Consider the following 19931-nt stretch of genomic DNA (forward strand, 5'->3'; position numbering starts at 1 on the left):
CTCGATTTCTTTCTTTGGGGTTATTTATGTGAATGATCTTGCTTACGTAATTGAGATAGAGTCAGATTAGTTCAAGGCAAGGATAACGGATGTCTGCCGTAGAACTCCGGCGTCGGTCATCAAGAAAGCCACTGAAGATGTTTCATATTTAAAACAGCACCAAAATACACGGACAAGGAAGGACACAGAACGAGCGCTGACTGCCGACAACACCTTTATTGAAGTGTGCACAAATATATACAATTCGCAATGGGCATAAAGAGAGTAAAAGAAGAAAGGCGAGTCATTGTCGTTCAACTCCTGCTGCGCATGCGTCAATAACATTAAACTTGAGCAAGGTTAGTGACATGTTAGTCGCACATTCAGCCACACAAACTATAAACAAAAATACTAGTGACCTATTTCACTAAGTGCCCCTTAATTCATAGAATAAGGGTTCTCTCTTCTTTAACATGTCCAGCCTGCTCAATTGTTAGCGGCGGTGTGGTGTACAATCTTTACAACGAAGTGACCAGTATTACGAACGATTTTGGAGGTCCCAGGCACTTTCTTATGTCTTTGACTGTACATGTCAATGCCCATGTATCTGTAACCCTGAAGGTCCAAGCCAAGTAGGTCCACTTGCTAAGTTTCTGTTACTGAGTAAGATGCATGCTAATCCCATTTTTTTTAAGACTTGCATGCCAAAGAACCAGCAATAAGTGCAGCATTTTTGCTCAAAGTATAGATCAGAAGACACTTCTTGAAGCAAACCAGCTTGGTGCCTTTGTACAAATGCTGCTTAGTCACTAAAAGTCGTACCATAACATGTTTGAGGAAAATCGATTAGAACATTGATGCTTTAATGCAGTGCTGCTGTCGTGCTTAACACCGCACTGTAAGTCAATTAGAACGCAGTATTTTCTCATTCCAGTTACAGTGGAATCTTGCTAATCCCAGTGGTTCTGAGGCACCACAATGCATTATTGCTGTAAAAATTTTGCAAAGCCTTTGCCAGTAGGCATTGAGCTGTCATGCTCATTTCAATATGCCTTTGTCTTCTTCACAACCTTGTGTTATACTGTGAGATGTGGATCCTTCAAATATTACAGGAACTTGCCTGGCTTGTGTACAGGATACAACATTTCTTGGGAGTGTTCTCAGCCTAGGTTGTGAAAGACTGCTTTAAACTCATGGGGACAACTGAGAGTGACAAGAGGCATTATTTTGTTGAGGTAAGCAATCCTTAAGCTAAACCAAGAGGTAGTATGCATGATTGGAACTGAACTTTCATATTGAGTGAGCAATCCTCTAGCAGCACTGGCACGATGCTTAGATCTCTGCGCTTCGTGCAGTTCTTTTTCTTTGCCTTGTTGTTGCCACAGTGTTTCACTTTCCTGCATTCGTGTCATTGACTCTTGCTAAGCTTGTGCAATTTTTCCTCCATGCAAGCATGGACTGATTTATCTTCTGTTTGGGAAACAGTCATAATTTGTCCAGTGACCCACTGGGCTATGTGAATAATGTACACAATGATACCATTTCAGACTTTTCAATCATCATGATGTCGATGGCACTGTCTTCAAAAATCACCATTGGATTGCCCCTCTTCAGCGGGCAAGGCAGCAGCAGCACCAATAGGTGTGGTACCATGATAATGCTTACTGCATATGTTCTGACCATCCCTTCATTGCTTCATAGCTTCATTGCCCACATAGTCGGTGCCTTAATTTTATTCCTACATATGCCCAGGTGGTGTCCCAATCCTGTAGCCCTCTGGTGAGCGGGGATATTGAGATGAACCATCGCCCTATTAGACCAACTAAATGTCCACAGGATAAAAATTGTAATCTTGGTCCCCCACTTGATTAATGGCTAATGTCATGACTATTGTAGGGTTGATAGCTCAGATATGTTGAAATAATTTTTGCTCTTCAAAATGAGAAAACACGACATTGCTGAACTGTGGCTGTTCGTCAACTCTTGATATTAAACAATAAAAAATCTTACCGCCCTCAAATAGTTTGTGCGCGGTTTACAAGCTGGAACATACATTCAACAAACTTTCTCCTCAAAACTTAATAACCGCTTCTCAGAATTACAATATTGAAAATTGTTCATGGCAGAACAGCTCTTTTTGCATCATTTTGTGGAGTCTTGATAACAGCAATCCCTTGCTATTGAAAGTTGTAACATTCTTTTCATTAACAGTGAAGTTCGAATTCTTTCAAGTCCTTTTAAATAAAAAAAAAAAATAGGAGGCTTGGGACATATTGTGATATAGGGCCTATGCAGGCATTTTTAAACTACTGGAATAACAAGTTAACATTCACGAATGCTTGTACTGAGAAAAAGGTACTGAGTTCGATTTATCTAAGCAGTGGTTCATACACACCTCTAACACCACCCCAGGAGGAGCCAAACACTGCCAAACTTTTTCCAATATAACCCCCCCCCCCTCCCCCTCCTTACTTTCTCCCGCACGCAAGAGGTATTTGCCAAATGCCAGTTAGGTCAGAAGAGACAAAATAGAAAGGTGTCTTTTTGCACCTCTTGTTCATCGAGCAATGTTTAAGAAAAAATGAGGACATACAAGGCACTGTTTCCAACCAAATTTTTTATCCAAGAAAACCAATATACAGTAAACTACCACTTGAACGTCACTTGAACAAATTATTCAGCTGTACGAACTTTTTTATATCCCCCATCGAAACGCCATTCAACCCAATGCAAATGCCTTTCAGTTTAACAAAATTCAGTACAGTGGCATTTCACTTCTGTGAACATATTCTGCTACATCATCATCATCATCATAATTTTTATTTTCACCACTGGATACAAGGTGAAAAAGGGAGAGCCGGAAAAAAAGCCGAATTCTCTTCGGCTTGACAAAGTTCCGGTCTCCCAGACAGGCACGGAAGCAGCTCGTGTAGCAATACAATTACGGATAAAGTGTGGATATAAGAGTTTTTAAGCGCAAATACATATAGAAATTTTCATGTTATTACATGGAAACTAGTTGTAATACAGTTGTGTCAAATGACTCCCAGTATACAATTATAATCTGTTATCTTGCATATTATTATTTAACACAGGCTCAGTTGCATATATCATAGTGGACTTGGAAGCACCAAACGAGCGTGGATGCTGATCAAATTTTTTCTGATCGCACAGATCGTGCTGTCGAGGACTGGATTCGTCGACGCAGGGTCTGAGCATGCGCTGCATCAGGCCTATCTACTGCTACCTCTGGCTGTCTGCCCTGCTGGCTTCATCGGACGAAACAAGTCGCAGGAAGCTGTACCACGTGCACTGCACTGGGACCACCTGACCAGCACGGTGACGTCGACAGAGACACCATGGCACCCGGATAAAAGCAGCAGCCTTTTCGACGTTACCTTCAGTGGACTTGGAAGCACTGAACGAGTACGGATGCTGATCGAATTTTTTCTGATCGCGCAGGTTAGTGACCAGCATTTAGTCTCTTCAACTAGAGACAATGACGTAACGTTAATGGTGCTCCCAAGTCCACAATGCTGTGTTGCTATTTTGCAAGATTGTTTTAATGTTGTCTGCTTAATGTTACTAACATTCGGAGACGTTGAACAAAATCCAGGTCCTGGCTCTGATTCAGATGAATGTTCGCAGCGGGAACTAATGAAACGCATTCTAAGAGAACAAAAGGAAACGAACAAAACACTGAAACAACTGTCTTCAAATATCAAGCACGTGGAGACAATAGTTGCAGATTTGCAAGAAAGAATGACAGTTATTGAGAATGAAAGGGGATTATGGAAAGAATGCGAAGACAAGATAGTACACTGCGAGGAATCTTGTAAATCTACCATGACGCAAGTAGAATTTCTGGCATCGAAGGTCGATGATCTAGAAAGTAGAAGTAGGCGGAATAACCTAGTAATTTATGGATTAAGAGAGAGCTCTGCTGAAGATGTTAAAACACTTGAAGAAGAAGTGCGAGACGGTATATTTAGGAAGATCCTAGGAATAGAAGTTAACTCAATAGAACGACTTCACAAAATTGGTACAAAGAAAAGCCAAAGGACACGCCCTGTTATTATCAGGCTATTCAACTTCGCTGAGAAAAACAAAATATTATCAAGCTGCTTCAAGCTGAAAAACACCCAGATTTCAATATCCGAAGATTTCTCAAAGAAAGTATGCGACACACTTGCTAAATTATGGCGTTCTGCAGTAAGTGACAAGGCGAAAGGGGCAAAGGTATCTCTGGCATTTGATAAACTAAAAATAAATGGCAAAACCTTCATATGGAATGAGTGTGAGGACAGAAGAATTAAACTATCTAAACCGATAACTTCTGCACATGCTGGCTCAGCAGCTCGCGATTGCACGTGACAACAATGTACGAAATGTATCAGAGTGTTATCACTGAATGCGCGCAGCGTAGTCAATAACTTCAGCCTACCTGAAAGCATAGTTGCAGCCCATCACCCACACGTTATAGTCATCACGGAAACCTGGCTTCACGAAAGCGTCCAGGATTCCGAAGTGTTTCCGCCTTATCGGCTCATACGGAAAGACAGAGAATCGCGGGGGGGAGGTGTTGCTGTCGCAATTAAATCTAACATAAAATTCACAGTTTTAAACAGCATACCTGACCATGAAAGCGTATGGTGTAAACTTACATTTAATGGAAAAAGCATATTTCTGGGTGGCCTATATCGACCTCCGAATGCGCCCCCTGTATACCTAGACGTTATGCACAATTACATTGCACAACACACTAATTCACGTTCCAATATTATCATCACAGGTGATTTCAATTTACCAGGAATCAACTGGTCTAATCTTTCGCACAACAGCTGTGACGCAAAAAGTGCTGAATCTCTGTTGTTCATGTCATTTACCTTTTCTCTAGACCAGCTAGTTTCCGAACCGACTAGAATAGCTGGTCCGTCATGTTCTGTGCTTAATCTGATGTTCGTAAGCAGTCTATTTCAAAATAACACATTAAACGTTGAAAATAGCATTTCGGACCATAAAATGATTGTATTCTCCTGTCCAATTTTAGGAAACCGTGAACGCGTTAAGCCATCGATTGCTGTTATCAGGGATTACTCAAGAGCGGATGACAATGCTATCTCAGAATATTTAAACGCCTGCTTTCTGCAGTTTTCATTACTTCATGACGTAAATTAATTATGGTTATGTTTTAAGCGTATTGTGCACTTTTGTGAAGAAAACTACATTCCCTCCAGAAAGAAACGAGTGAACAGAGAACATCCTTGGGTATCGCGCAAAGTAATATATTTAAAACGAAAAATTAAGAGGAAGCGCAGAAAGAAAACCACACGTGACCTTCAAGATCTCATACGCTTACTACAATATAAGATCCATATGGCCAAGGAGCGTTTTTTCACTGTTACTCTGCCTTCTTACCTGACGAATAAACCACAAAAATTCTGGCGCTACCTATCGAGGGAGCGGCACACCGTATCGCAGATTACTGTTTCGAACGAGACAGTTGTTCAGCCTGACGTCATAGCAAGCAAATTTAATGAATTTTTTCAATCTGTATTTAACAGAACTACCTTTAACGGTCCCTCTCCACAGTATCAGTTCGAGAATCCAATGCCTGAAATAGATATTGACCTACAAGGAATTTTTTTACTCTTACAAAAACTGGATGTAAAGAATCCCTGTGGCTCTGATCTTATATCAAATGCTTTTTTGCAAAAACATGCAGTTTGGACGTCAAAATACTTACACGTAATTTACAGGCGATCTTTGGAAACTTCAGTGATACCTGATGACTGGCGAAGGGCCAAAGTAATACCTGTGCACAAATCTGGCTCTAAACTCGACGTAACTATAGACCTGTTTCATTAACATGTACATCCAGTAAATTGTTCGAACATATTATTTATAAGGCCATAATATTGCACTTGGAGAATAATAACCTACAATACAGCCGGCAACATGGATTCTGTTCAAGTCTAAGTACTATTACTCAGCTGAGTTAACCCATGATGTAGCTACATCAATAAATAACAGAAGCCAAATAGATGCCATTTTCTAAGATATTTCAAAGGCCTTTGATGTTATTCCTCATCCAGATCTTATTACTAAACTAATTGCCATTGGTGTACACGAGAAAACAGTATCGTGGATCAAGAACTATCTCGAAAACCGAAAGCAATGCGTAGCTGTGGATGATATTACATCTGATTACATCAACGTTTTTTTTCTGGTGTTCCGCAACGCTCGGTTCTTGCGCCCCTCCTATTTCTGATCTACATCAATGATATTCGTTCATGCGTTCAGCCGCCTATTCAAATGCGCCTATTGGCCGATTAACGCGTAGTGTACACAACAGTGAATACTGTAGCACGGCTGAATCTGCAGTCGTCACGGTGCACCAGTAATCCCGTGATCTGTTACGTCACGTAGGCTTCACTATATATGTAACTTGCGCAACCGCAATAAGGTTGTTGCTCACCCAACTGCTGGCCTGGCTACATGGTAGCAGCGGTGGCAGCGAAACCCAGCCAATATGTCGATGGCGTCCGCGCTACTACCGCCCCCGAAGCCTATGGATCCGTCGCACGACCCTTGGATTGCCTGGAAAACTTGGAAAAGTGAGTTTCTGCTGTTTTCCATTGTTACGCAATTGAACAAGCAGCCAAAAGACGTTCAAGCAGCCACATTGCTAGTTACCATAGGCGAAGAGGCTAGGAAGTCGTATAGTACCTTCAAGTTCGATGAAGCGGAAGACAGGAATGACGTTGAAGTTCTGATTAAGAAATTTGAGGATCATTACAAGCCTGCAACGAACTTAACATTCCAAGAATTCCGTTTCGGTTCAAGGAACCAAAAAGAAGGCGAGATGTTTAACGAGTGGCTAACAGAACTGCGTGTGTTAGCGAAGAACTGTGAATTTGGGGACGCACCAGTGATCCCGTGATCTGTTATGTCACGTAGGCTTCACTATATATGTAACTTGCGCAACCGCAATAAAGTTGTTGTTCGCCCAGCTGCTGGCCTGGCTACAAATACCAGAGAGGATCAGGTAAAACTAAATGATTCGTTAGCTGCTGTACAAAATTGGTGCAACATTTGTGGTGTGACGAAGAAGATCGGCAGGCTGAAAAGTCCCGTTGCCATCGCATGGCACGTACCCAGTTCGTTCGCTGGCTGCGCCCTACCTGCTGGTGCTGAGTTTGTCGCTGCTGCTCTACGAGCCGAATAAACCCCCTTTACAATTGGTGGAGGTGCTGGGTACGTGCCACGCGATGGCAACGGGGCTTTTCAGCCTGCCGATCTTCTTCGTCACAATCACCTACTCACGTCTCCGCCAATCTTGTGGCATTTTGATCCCAGCGCACCTACAGAACTTCACACTGACGCCAGTGGTGTCGGCCTTGGTGCCGTGCTCGCACAACGCAAGAACACTAATGCCGAATACGTAGTCACCTATGCCAGTCGTGCCCTCACGAAACCTGAGGCCAATTCCTCAGTAACAGAAAAAGAGTGCCTGGCTATCGTATGGGCTCTTCAAAAATTTCGTCCATATGTCTACGGTCGATGCTTTGATGTGGTGACGGATTATCACACTCTTAGCTGGTTGTCCAACCTAAAAGACCCATCGGGCCGCCTCGCTTGGTGGGCCCTCCAAATCCAGGAATATGATATCCGTGTCGTTTATCGCTCTGGACGCAAACACGCTGACGCCGATGCCCTCTCGCGCTCCCCAGTGACTTCAGACAGCAGCACTTCTACCGACAGACATGACATCTCACCACTTGACATCCTGGACATGGCATCGGAGCAACAAAAAGACCCATGGATCGTCATGGTGTTCGACTTTTTGTCAAATCCTCCGGCAACTTCGGCACCTCGAGCGCTACGCCGACAGGTGCAGCATTTCACAATCCGGGATGGACTTTTATACCGCCGCAACTACCACAATGACGGCCGCAAATGGCTTTTAGTAGTACCTCGCCACCTACGACAAGAGTTCTGCTCCGCTTTTCATTCTGACCCACAGTGTGGTCACGGCGGAGTGTCAAAAACTTGCACACGGCTTTGCCTACAATATTATTAGCGAGGGATGTACACCTTCGTCCACAAATATTTACGCTCCTGCATTGCCTGCCAGCAATGCCAATGTGTCCCGCATCTCTCCACCGCATCTCTCCAACCACTTCCCTGCCCAGCTCAGCCATTTGACCGTGTCGGCATTGATATCTATGGGCCTCTTCCATCTACTGGCGCGGGCAACTGATGGATTGTTGTCGCCGTAGATCATTTGACACGGTATGCTGAAACCGCCGCCTTGCCTGCCGCATCAGCAAAAAACATCGCCTCGTTCATTATAAACAACTTCGTTCTCCGCCATGGCACACCATGTGAACTGTTGAGCGATCGGGGCTGCGTATTCCTCTCAGATGTCCTGCAGTCACTCTTATCTGAATGCCAAATTATTCACCGCACTACTACTGCTTATCATCCACAGACCAATGGCTTAACAGAACGATTCAACAGAACTCTTGGTGACATGCTATCAATTTATGTTGCATCTGACCACTCCAACTGGGACCTTGTACTTCCGTTCGTCACTTACGCATATAACACTGCCTCTCAAGCCACCACCGGATTCTCACCATTTTTTCTGCTTTACGGCCGGCCGCCATCCCTCCAGCACCATTGATACGGTTCTCCCGTACCGGCCGGACCCTGCTGAATGCTCACCTGTTTCTACGGTTGCTCAGCACGCCGAGAAATGCCACCAACTAGCCCGTTCGTTGACGTCTGCTCAACAGTGCCGCCAAAAAGAATGCCATGACCTCAATCCTCCCCCTCACCCCTTCCCCGTCGACTCACTCGTGTGGCTTTGGGTCCCGCCTGTTGCTGCTCCTGGCTTTTCGTCCAAGCTCCTCCCGAAGTACCACGGGCCCTACTGCGTAGTTGCACAAACATCACCAATGAACTACGTGGTCGAACCCGTATCGCCATCTTCCGACCTGCGTCGTCGGGGGCGAGAGACTGTGCACATTGACCGGCTGAAGCAGTATTACGATCCGCCCACCTCTTCCTAGGTCGCCAGGATGGCTACTCTTCAATTCCGGGGGTGATTGTGACGAAGAAGATCGGCAGGCTGAAAAGCCCCATTGCCACCGCGTGGCCCGTACCCAGTTCGTTCGCTGGCTGCGCCCTACCTGCTGGTGCTGAGTTTGTCGCTGCTGCTCTACGAGCCGAATAAACCCCCCTTACAGGGGGATGAAACTGAATGCATCAAGAACTACCAGTATCTCCTTCACTCACAAGAAAAATGCGCTTCAGTTTACATACACAATAAACAATATATCACTAAGAAAATACGAGGAGGTCACATATCTCGGGGTCACTCCTACAATGAAATTAGATTGGGAAACTCATATAAATAATGTGTATGACAAGGCCCTAGGTAAACTACATTTCTTGAGAAGAAAAGTTAGAAACACACCTCCTAGTGTTAAATGCACACAGAACCCTCATTAGACCCTCTTTAGAGTATGCTGACATTATTTGGGCCCCACACCAGAAGTATTTAACCGAGAAACTAGAATGCATACAGAACTTAGCATTGAGATTTATATATTCACAATATTCACGTCAAACGAGCATTACAAACCTGCGCGTCAAGGCTAACGTTCAATCACTGGCTCAACGTAGAATGATTTCCAGATTAAAATTTCTATGCTTACTTTATCACGGCTCCTATTGAGTACCACAAGCAACATACATTCAAGCGCCATTCAGACTTTCTGCCTGAACCAACCATAATAAATCAATACGACACCATCCCAGCCATAATAACACTCGCAAGTACTCTTTATTCCCACACGCCATTTCCCATTGGAACATAGTACCCTCTAGAGCCGTAAATTGCCCATCTGCCAACGCAATTATTGACAGTATTGAGAATCTGGAATTCGAATGGTGATATTGCCTGTATTTCATATGCAGCCTCTGTAGATGCGTTCTTATGGTAAACGCTGTTTAGCCTGCTTCCCGGACGGCTCATTTAAACAGTGTATATATTTATTGAGTATGTTCATTTTTGTGTGTGCTAATGCTCTTTGTTTTGGATACACTAGTTTAAGTTTATTCTTTTTTTTGTACTGTATTCCATGTTGTAACCACTCCTGCATGGGCCCGACGATGGCCTGCAGTATTGTAAAATAAATAAATAAATAAGAATGCAAAAACAATATATGTATACATATATACACATATACATACACACACATACATATATAGATATAACAAATTTCACAGAAGTTTACAATAAACACAAGTTACCATCAGGAAACGTTCTTTTGTTTTAGAAATTATTTTACATACTTGCAAATATATATGTGCATCTATGGTAAAAAAACATAAAAAAAGAAAAATCTGCATATAGGCTGCTGCTTTCGCGACAGACATCTCGGCAATGTAGCCCAGGGCGTCGTCACATCCTTGAATTTTAACAAACGTGAAGACGCCCTTTGCAGCATCCAGTTCACGACACGAAACCCTGCCACGTGGTTCGGGCACAATCACTGCAGTGGAAACCTGGATTCTAGGAATAGTAGTTACTAGTGTGAACGTATAAACAAAATGAGAATATATGACAAGTTGGAGGGAAGACGAAGACGACGAGTGACAGGCTCGCTTCCGAACGCCCGTCTGTAATTTTAAGTCTTTTTTAGCAAGTGTAGAGCTCCTTTTTACTCTTTGTGCACCTCTTTCACCGAACGCCGGTCTGGGGGTCACCGTCCTGCGAGAGAAGCACAGCAAGCGGCTCCCGAAGCGCACCGGACCGAAGCAGCGAGGCGAGCCTCCGCCGTCGGCCGCCCTTCGTGATGCTCTGATGGCATCCGTCGCAAGCAATCAGCAATCAGGTCAGCACGTTGCTTCTGTAGACCACGGAGAAGATGAACAAGCAAGGAAAAGGCTACGTGAAGATGACATCGACACAAGAGAATCTGCAGGAGACAACGAAGAGATGGATCAGACAGCCTTCACTGTTGTCTCTTACAAAAAGAAAAGAGCCGCAGGTGTTCCTGTTATATTCAAGCCAACTCAGCCTGACAGCAGCTTATGGAAAGTAAACCCAAATCTTCTGGCTTCTGCGGTCGTGACAACAGCCCAAGAAAAGATACTCAGCCACCGTCTCAACAAGGATGGAAGCCTCATGGTGACAGTGTCTACACTTCCCGCAGCCAATCGTCTCCTCACAGTGACAGATCTATCGGGCATTCCTGTAGAAGCTCGAGTTCCATACTCCTACTCTGCCACGTACGGGAGGATACAGGACGTTCCTGTTGAGTACTCAGATGACAACCTCAAGGAGTATTTGAGCGAACAAGGCGTCATATCTGCTAAAAGGCAAGTTTTCTACGTCCCTAACGAAGATGGCGTAGTAACGGAAACCCGAAGACGCTCGGTCATCCTGGAATTCGCTAAGGACGCCCCTTTACCAAACCGAGTGTCACTTGGATTCTGCAGTTATCCCGTGACGGAATACATGGGGTCTGCTACTCAATGTTTCAGATGTCAAAGACACGGACATATAGCGAAATATTGTAAAGGCCCCATCCGCTGCAAGATATGCGCTGGTCCACATACGCATAAGGAGTGCACGTCACGTTCCCAGCCTCGGTGTGCAAACTGTGGAGCTGAGCATGCTGCGTCATACGGAGGGTGTCCTAAAAAGAAATCAGCCACTCTTGCACGGACTATGGAGCAAATCCAAGGAAAAGTACGGAAACGACGAGAACCCCCACCGAATCCGGATGTGATGTATACATCTACAAACCAAAAGCACCACGACACGGTGCAGCGCAGCGACACGACTTTGAAAAAGTCCTACGCCTCAGTCGTGAAAGAAAACCAGCAAAGGCCTTCAACTGCAACGAATCCATCAATGCCCTCAAGTGATATAACCTCAACCCCACGACAGCAACAAGTGTCCTCAAGGTCGCAGCAGAAGAACAGGAAGAACCAAGAAAGGTCGTTAGATGGTAGCACTGCAAATGAGATATCAAGTGTGCTGATTCCCATGATGTTCGCCGCACTCAAGGCTATTCTCCGTGCCAGCTCATCGTTTAAGAGCATCCCTGAAGTAGAGGCCATCCTGGCTTTGGAACCGCTAGTGTCGTCTTCTTTCACGGCGCAAAGCCGTGATTCTTCGCAGTAGCAACGATGGCTTCGCCAACAATCGTCTCACAAGCGGTGTCCACCAACAAACACTTCCGCACATGTACTATATTCCAGTGGAACGCTCGCGGATTGCGCTCGAAGTTAGCAGACTTTAAGCATCTTACGCGAGTGTACCGATTCCCTTTTTTAGTCATTTCCGAGTCTCGCGTCGACGAGCACTTTAGGATAAAGGGGTATTATTTTCATCATTCAAGGCGACAAAATGGAATTAGCCGACTGCTCGTTGGATTTCGCAACGACATACCTGCCTCTGCGATTGACGTAACACCACATGACAAGAACGAATATATTTGCGCAACCACAGTGATTGCATCCAAAGTGTTTACCCTAATCGGCGTCTACTTGGAACCAGGATCACCTTTCGACGTGACCAGATTGTAAAACTTGTTGACAAACACTCAGTCGCCACATATTATTTGTGGCGATTTCAACACACATAACGAGATCTGGGGCAGTTCACATACATGTGGTCGGGGTGCCAAGCTGGCGAAGCTTTTTGCAAAATACAATATAGAGCCCTTGAACGATGGCAGCATAACGTACCTGAAAAATCCGACGACTGTTAGCTGCATTGACATCACATTCGTATCAAGTCAAGTGGCCCCGATGTTCGGATGGTGTACAGATTTCGAGACTCGAGGTAGTGATCACTACCCGATCCTAATCTCTGCCCTTCATTTTCGGACGTCGCCCAGAAAAGTGAAACTGAAGTCGGTAGACTGGGAAGCTTACACAGCAGCCGTAGACAAAGGAATCACAGCCTCGACTACAAATACAGAAATAATACCGACAATAGCTCATTGCCTCAAACAAAGTACCCGCTCTGCCACTAAGCATTGTAATGTACCAACAAACGACGAGGAATTTGAAAGGTTATGTGCCATTCGAAGGCGTGCCGAAAGGAAGGCTCTACGTACTAAGAATATCGAAGACCTCAGAACTTGTCGACGGGCACAAAGGCATATACGACGCTACCTCACCAAACTGGACCGAAAAAGGTGGAGGGACTTTTGTGGGACACTGGACATACGACAACCGCTGAGCAAAATCTGGCGAGTCGTCAGAGGCATTCGCAAAGAGCCGCAACAGCTTTATCCTTTTATCGCCCTCTCATTACATGAGCGCGCATCCCTGAAAGAGGTGGCAGAGCAGTACTGCAGGCTCCTTTCCAACGGGGCACAACCTTTGCGGCAAATTGCAAGTCGCCAGCCTAGTCCACCTCGAGCTACCCTTCCTGACTTAGAATTACCATTCACCATCGAAGAGCTCACGGCAGCAATCAGCGACGTAAACAAGCGATCATCACCTGGCCATGACGGCGTGAGTTATGAAGCGCTCGCAAAACTATGCCACACATCTCGCCTACGCCTTCTGGAGTACTACAACGCCTCATGGATAACTGGGGAGGTTCCTACGGAATGGAAGCTTGCGAAAGTCATTCCTATATTGAAACCATCAAAGCAGCCAACGAATTACGCCTCCTTCAGACCCATATCTCTGCTTAGCTGCGTAGGGAAGCTATTCGAAAAAATGATCTACAAACGACTAAATTGGTTCCTGGAAACTGCAAAAGTTTACCCGGAGGAAATGAATGGCTTCCGGCAAAATAGATCCGCAATTGATAATGTCATTGCCTTGGTTTCATCACTTGAAGAGGAATTGGTCTCTGGAAACATACCTACTGCATTATTTTTAGACATTCATGCAGCATATGATTCGGTCTATCATACAGCGATACTTGACGCTTTGGAAACTCTTGGTCTTGGAGGACGGCTCTACGCATGGATTGCAGACTATCTTCAAGGACGCCAACTTTTCATGTGTACCCCTGATGGCCCCACAGCGCTTTATGCCGTCGAGAAGGGAGTGCCACAAGGAGCTGTGTTAAGCCCGATATTATTTAATTTAGTCCTCATCCATCTGAAAAGAAACCTGCCCCCTGGCGTCAAAATCACACTGTATGCGGACGACATCTGCATTTGGAGTGCGGCGCGTTCCCGCAGTACCACCCAACAACGCCTCCAGAGAGCGCTAGCAAATATATCGGCCTACCTAAATCCAAGGGGTCTGAAATTGTCCCCCGACAAAAGCGTTGCCATGGCTTTCACGCGGAGGCGTATGGAAAAATACCCACTAGTGTTGGGTGGTCGCGCCCTTCCATACGTCAAGACGCAAAGGTTTCTTGGAGTGACGATCGATAGGAACCTCACATGGTCGCCCCAAGTGAAAAAATTGAGTGAGAAGATTTCCTCGGCGTCGCACGTATTCCGATTTTTAGCCGGATCACAGTGGGGCAGCAACTGTCGATCAATGGTGCTCCTCCATAAGGCCTACGTCGACGGAACACTACGATATTACCTCCCGATCCTGCACAAAGTGTCTCCCACAAGCAAGAGAAAACTCGAGGCAGCACGAAACAACTGCCTTCGCGTATGTCTTGGCCTTCCGAAGGGGTCGTCCCGCTCAGGGACTGTAGCAGAAGCCGGATGCCTGCCTCTGGAAGTGCTATGTTCGCAGGAGACACTTCGGATACACCTCCGCCACGTCATTCATACGAAGAATCACTTTTTAAAGGATATTTCCAGAACCCGTGCTACATCCAGCTTTGGGCAGGCCGTCGGAAGCATATCTATTTCGATTCCTGCTCAGGCGTCACAAATTATGCCGCGAAACATTTCACCATGGACACTGTCCCCACTAGAAATCGTGCCATACATACCTGGAATCAGTGCGAAAAAGAAACTGCCTCAAGCAGCGACTTATCAGATAGCTTTAGAATATATGCACAAAGAATACGCAGCCGCAACGCACATTTTCACAGATGGCTCTACAACTCCACATCGTTCATCATGCGGACTTTTTGTTCCCTCTACAGGACAACGATTCTCGTTTCGTCTTGAGCGAGCGACATCATCTACTTCAGCGGAGCTCTATGGCATTAAGGAGGCCCTTGTGTATATACTTCGACAGCAGCCGACAAAGACATGGGTGATATTCACAGACTCAAAAGCAGCCCTACAAAGTATATGGAACCGGCACAAGCGTTGCAATAATCAACCAGCAGCATTTGACATTGCTTATCTTCACCACAGGGCTAAGATTGCTGGGCATTGCATAAAGTTCCAGTGGATACCTGGCCATGCCGGCATTTCGGGAAATGAAAGAGCGGACGAAGCTGCCAGAAATGGACTCCAATACCGCAAATTCAGAAGAACATATTTTACAAAAGCCGACGCTTCAACCATGGCAAAAAAATATGCCTATCAAGAAAAAGACCGCATCTTGAATCTGCCGCTTCACCAAGACAACTTCCTACGTTACATTGACCCAGAAATGAGACCGAAAATCCCACGACCACTTCCTCGACACTTAGAGACATTGTACCATCGTCTTCGACTGAACGTGGCATACACGAACAATTATCTGTACCGCGTAGGACTTATCACTAGCCCATACTGTGATAACTGTCGCAACATAGAGACAATTGAGCACGTATTACTAGAATGCCCCGCGTACCGCGACGAGAGACAATTTTTTGAACACCAAATGGACATGATTTGCCCCGAACCGTTAACGTTACCGACCATCTTAGGTCCAATGCCCGGCCCTTCGAAACAGCGACGGGTTTTGGATTTATTGTTCCAATACCTGACAGAAATTGGTCAAATAGGAAAGCTTTAAGAATTGCATCCTTCCTATACAAAAGCCTAAATTTACCCGCCATGTCACCTGTAAAAATTAGCATCAGGTCCAGTCGGACATTTCATATTTATTTTTATCCTTTTTTTTTCTCCCACTCTTATCTGGAATCTTTTAATCCCATTCCCCATCCCTATACAGAGTAGCATGCCAGCGGTTATATACGCGCCGGCAAAATTCTCTGTTTTTCTAATAAAGAGCCCTCTCTCTCTCTCTATGACAAGTTCTACGGAACTGTTGGAGCAGTTGACAATACATATCTATAAGAACAAATCCAATATTTTAGTTATGTTTAGAGATAACACATCAACATGTTGGTTAAAATAGTTAAGTAGGGAAGGTAGTGTATGTTTAAGGCATTGGCAGCCATATTTAGTATGTGAAAAAGGGATCTGCCATGGTGCCTGGTGACGATATGAATATGCACTTCTATTTTGTTGTAGAGTTGCCGGGGCTAGGAATGAATCGAGTTTTCCCAGCATAGTATTTCTATAGCTTAGTAATGTTTTGAATTTATATATGTCACGGGCTCTGATTATTCTGTTTTGTTGGAAAAGCTCTTGCGTATGCTCGAAAAAACAAACGTTCGCTATCACCCGAATTGCTTTCTCATGAAGTATTTCCAGCATTTGAATATTTTGCGCTGTAGTGTTACCCTATATAAGTGAACAGTAACTGAGGTGTGGATGGAGAAGAGCATGATAAATGAGACGCTTAACTTGAAAAGGTAATGCACTTCAATTGCAATTTAACACACCTACAACTTTTCATACCTTTGAGCAAATATGACTAACGTGTTCATTCCAGGACATATGCTCTGTGAGTATTATGCCTAGGGTTTTTATGGATGACGTAATGTTAATTTTATACAGACCCCACACAATATTATCTGGCAATGTAGTAGAACTTCCCAGAGCATGATAAACAACGCATTTTGTTTTGGTTTCATTGAGGATGAGGCCGTTTGCCTTAGACCATGCTCGAAGTCCATAACAAACGGAGCTTGCTATAGGTGTTATTTCTTTTAAATCTTTACCTGTAAAGAAAACAGAGCAATCATCTGCATATGTCACAAATTTACACATATCGCTCACTTGTACAATATCACTAATGTAATACAGGAAAAGTATCAGGCCAAGAATGCTACCTTGGGGCACACCCGCTCTCAAAGATTTTATCTGCGATCTGTTCTCATTAATTTCAGCAAACTGACGTCGGCTTTCTAAATAAGATCAGATAAGTTCAAGTGTTATTCCTCGGAAGCCATATTTTTCCAGCTTTATCAGCAGCAATTTCTGGTTGACCCTATCAAAGGCTTTGCTGAAGTCTACGTATAACCCTAAAGTCAGAAAATTTTTTTCAGTGTTCTCTAGAATAAGCTTCTTCTGTATACTTAAAGCAGTTTCCGTAGACCGCTTTTTCTTAAACCCGTGTTGACAGTCGGTTAGCAGGCTATGTTTTTGCGAAAAATTATCAATATGAAAGTTAAAAATTTTTTCGAGTCCCTTTGATAGCACAGGAAGTATAGATACTGGCCGATAATTGCCCATATTATTTTTGTCACCTCCTTTGTGAACTATTACTCTCGCTACCTGCATATTACGCAGGAAAACTCCGGTTGACAGGAAAATATTAAAAATGTGCATTACTGCAGTTGCAAGTAAGTCTACGACGTACTTAATTGGCCTAATTTCTAAATCATCGACGTATCGACTATGGCTATTCTTCAAGGATGGAAATGTTGTAATCATCTCAGGGATGCTAGTAAGCTTTAGGAATAAAGATTCTCTTAATGAAGCGGCATGCATTGTATCTTGAATGTCGTGATCTATGCATCCTACTTTAACAAAAAAATTGTTAAAATGGTCTGCAAGTTCTGTACCACCTACAAAAGTGCAATCAATGTTCAACGTATTTGTTTGTGTATCGACTGACTTCCGATTTAGTGCTTCGTTTATTTTCTTCCATACTTTGACACTTCTGCTATTACCTCCATGGAGTTGTTAGTTGAGTTTTCTTCTCTATTAGTTGCATCGTCTATTAGTTGCAGGTGTGCCTAATACAGTGTTTTCACTTTAACCTCCTTATTTGCCTTTCTTCACTCTCATTTCCACTTGAAAATTTTGAACTTTGAGTGCCTATAACCTATATTAGGAAGTAGCCGCTAGCAACACTTGGGGAAGCAGTGTTCTTTTTTATTTTAAGCATGAATGGCATTGTCATTCACTGAATTTTGTGTGTAGTGCACAAAGCATCACATGGCAATAATTTCTTTGTTAAAAGAACTATAAAAGACAGACTGGCAAAGATTACTGCATATTTCATTTGGGATAAGTAAGTTGAAAACCTTGTATTGTTTTAGAATGCTTTTCTTCCCAATTAGATGTTTTACAGGAAAACATTTTGCAGCAGAAAACATGTTCCTGTGTCGTTCTTCCAAAAGACATAGTGAAACTTGTGATCCCACTTAGTGTCTGCAAAACTGAATGAATTGGTTTTATGTGTAAGATTAAATTGCCCAAATTATACGGAATTTTTAATGTTAATTATTAAGCTCAAGGATGTAATTAATGCTTTGAAACATTCGTTCTATGCTTCCATATATGTAAATGTAAGCTTTCACACAGTGAACACACTAAATTAGAAATATGCCTGCTATCCATGCTTTTTGCGCGTTGAAGGAACTTGCATGCTTTTGCATGTTTAGGAAATTGCCTTTCATTCTGTTTATACGGCATAATTTTCTCACCTATACTAGTAGCTACAGTGTACTGAGGTTGAGTGCCAAGGCAAGGAACCCAGAAGTTTTATGGGAATAACTACCCAAAATTACTGTCGATGGATCTGGCAGTGGGGGCGGTTCAGGAAGTGCACTGAAACTTGGAAATTAATGTTCAGTGTGACCTGCAGCATTCTGGAGTGAGGGTCTGCGCTGGAAGGAAACTATGAAATATGTTAGCAACTAGTCAAACATTGTTTTAACTCCAGTGAGTGCTTTTAATGGTGCACAATGGGAAAGGACAACCAGTGACATCGATGCGAGCCTTCCGACTCTAAAGTTTGCTCTATGCATTCCTCTGTGTCGTTTCATCAATGGCAACAGGGCAGGCGCGTACGCTGTAATTTTTTTTGAGGGGGGGGGGCAACCTTAGGTCTCCTTCCTATGCAAATTAGGGGAAGGGTACCTTTATTATACAAATATGAATAATGCCCACCATTCACCATAAAGACACATAAGGCCTGTGAGATGCACCTCTCCTTTACATGGCAAACAAGGAACCACATCAAATGGACTCACACTGGAAAGAACTGCAGGAAGAACTCTACCAAGAACAAGTAAACAAGTGAAAATGTAAATTAAAGATTTCTATAGTAGAATACATAGCAAGCATGGCACGTGAACCGCGCGGGGTTGTGTTGCTTAGCCAGCCAATCACAAAAGCAAACAAAATCATCGTCATGTGGCCTTTTCAACAATGCATCCTACTTGATAGATCCGGAGAGTCTGCTGTTCTTGAAGAGCCTTTTCATCGGCGGAAGCAGTGAGGTGTGCAACAGGCATGGACAAAGTGTATGGAGTCTGAGCATTTCACTCTTCAAAAGTCTGCGGTACAGTTCATTTCACTGCTGAACCCGTTTTACTCATGAAACTTCACTGCCAACTGCACTGAAACTTGAAAACAAATAGTTGCAGCAAAGCAAGCATTTTATAATTTTCAGTTCGAAAAGAATTCGACTTTCGCCATTGTATATTAATAAGGGAGGGAAAATGTATAAAATTTTGCGCTAATAATTTTATTTTTGTGGTCACCGCCTTATTTGCCTAACAGGAAAAGTTTGAAGTATGAATTATTTGCAGCCTCGCAGAGGAACAGTGGCTGGCGGTTATGAGGCCGTGGGCGGGGCTTCGCTGCATACTTAAGTTGCATCCGACTATAGTTTCGTTTTTTGAATTACCTCTAGAAGAATGATAGAGAAATATATATTTGCGGAACATATTTGCGGAACAATCACATTTTTTTTTT

The 19931-nt window shown here is 43.8% G+C and overlaps 1 protein-coding gene across 15 annotated transcripts in view; it reads left to right on the forward strand.

Moving 5' to 3' along the window:
• LOC139054076 (uncharacterized) overlaps nucleotides 1-19931 on the forward strand; it is a 50762-nt gene that overhangs the window by 5151 nt on the left and 25680 nt on the right. For 7 of the 15 annotated variants that reach the window (XM_070530595.1, XM_070530597.1, XM_070530598.1 and 4 more), the window contains 2 exons: nucleotides 1115-1214; nucleotides 3154-3441. In XM_070530595.1, the coding sequence (XP_070386696.1) occupies nucleotides 1173-1214; nucleotides 3154-3441 (330 nt within the window). In that variant the 5' untranslated portion in view covers nucleotides 1115-1172. Of the gene's footprint in view, nucleotides 1-1091; nucleotides 1215-1526; nucleotides 1621-3153; nucleotides 3442-19931 lie in introns of all 15 variants that reach the window. The other 8 variants (XR_011511014.1, XR_011511016.1, XM_070530596.1 and 5 more) reach the window with 6 other exon arrangements.

The sequence above is a fragment of the Dermacentor albipictus genome, chromosome 1, assembly GCF_038994185.2.
Source record: "Dermacentor albipictus isolate Rhodes 1998 colony chromosome 1, USDA_Dalb.pri_finalv2, whole genome shotgun sequence".
In the NCBI taxonomy this organism is placed as follows: domain Eukaryota; kingdom Metazoa; phylum Arthropoda; class Arachnida; order Ixodida; family Ixodidae; genus Dermacentor; species Dermacentor albipictus.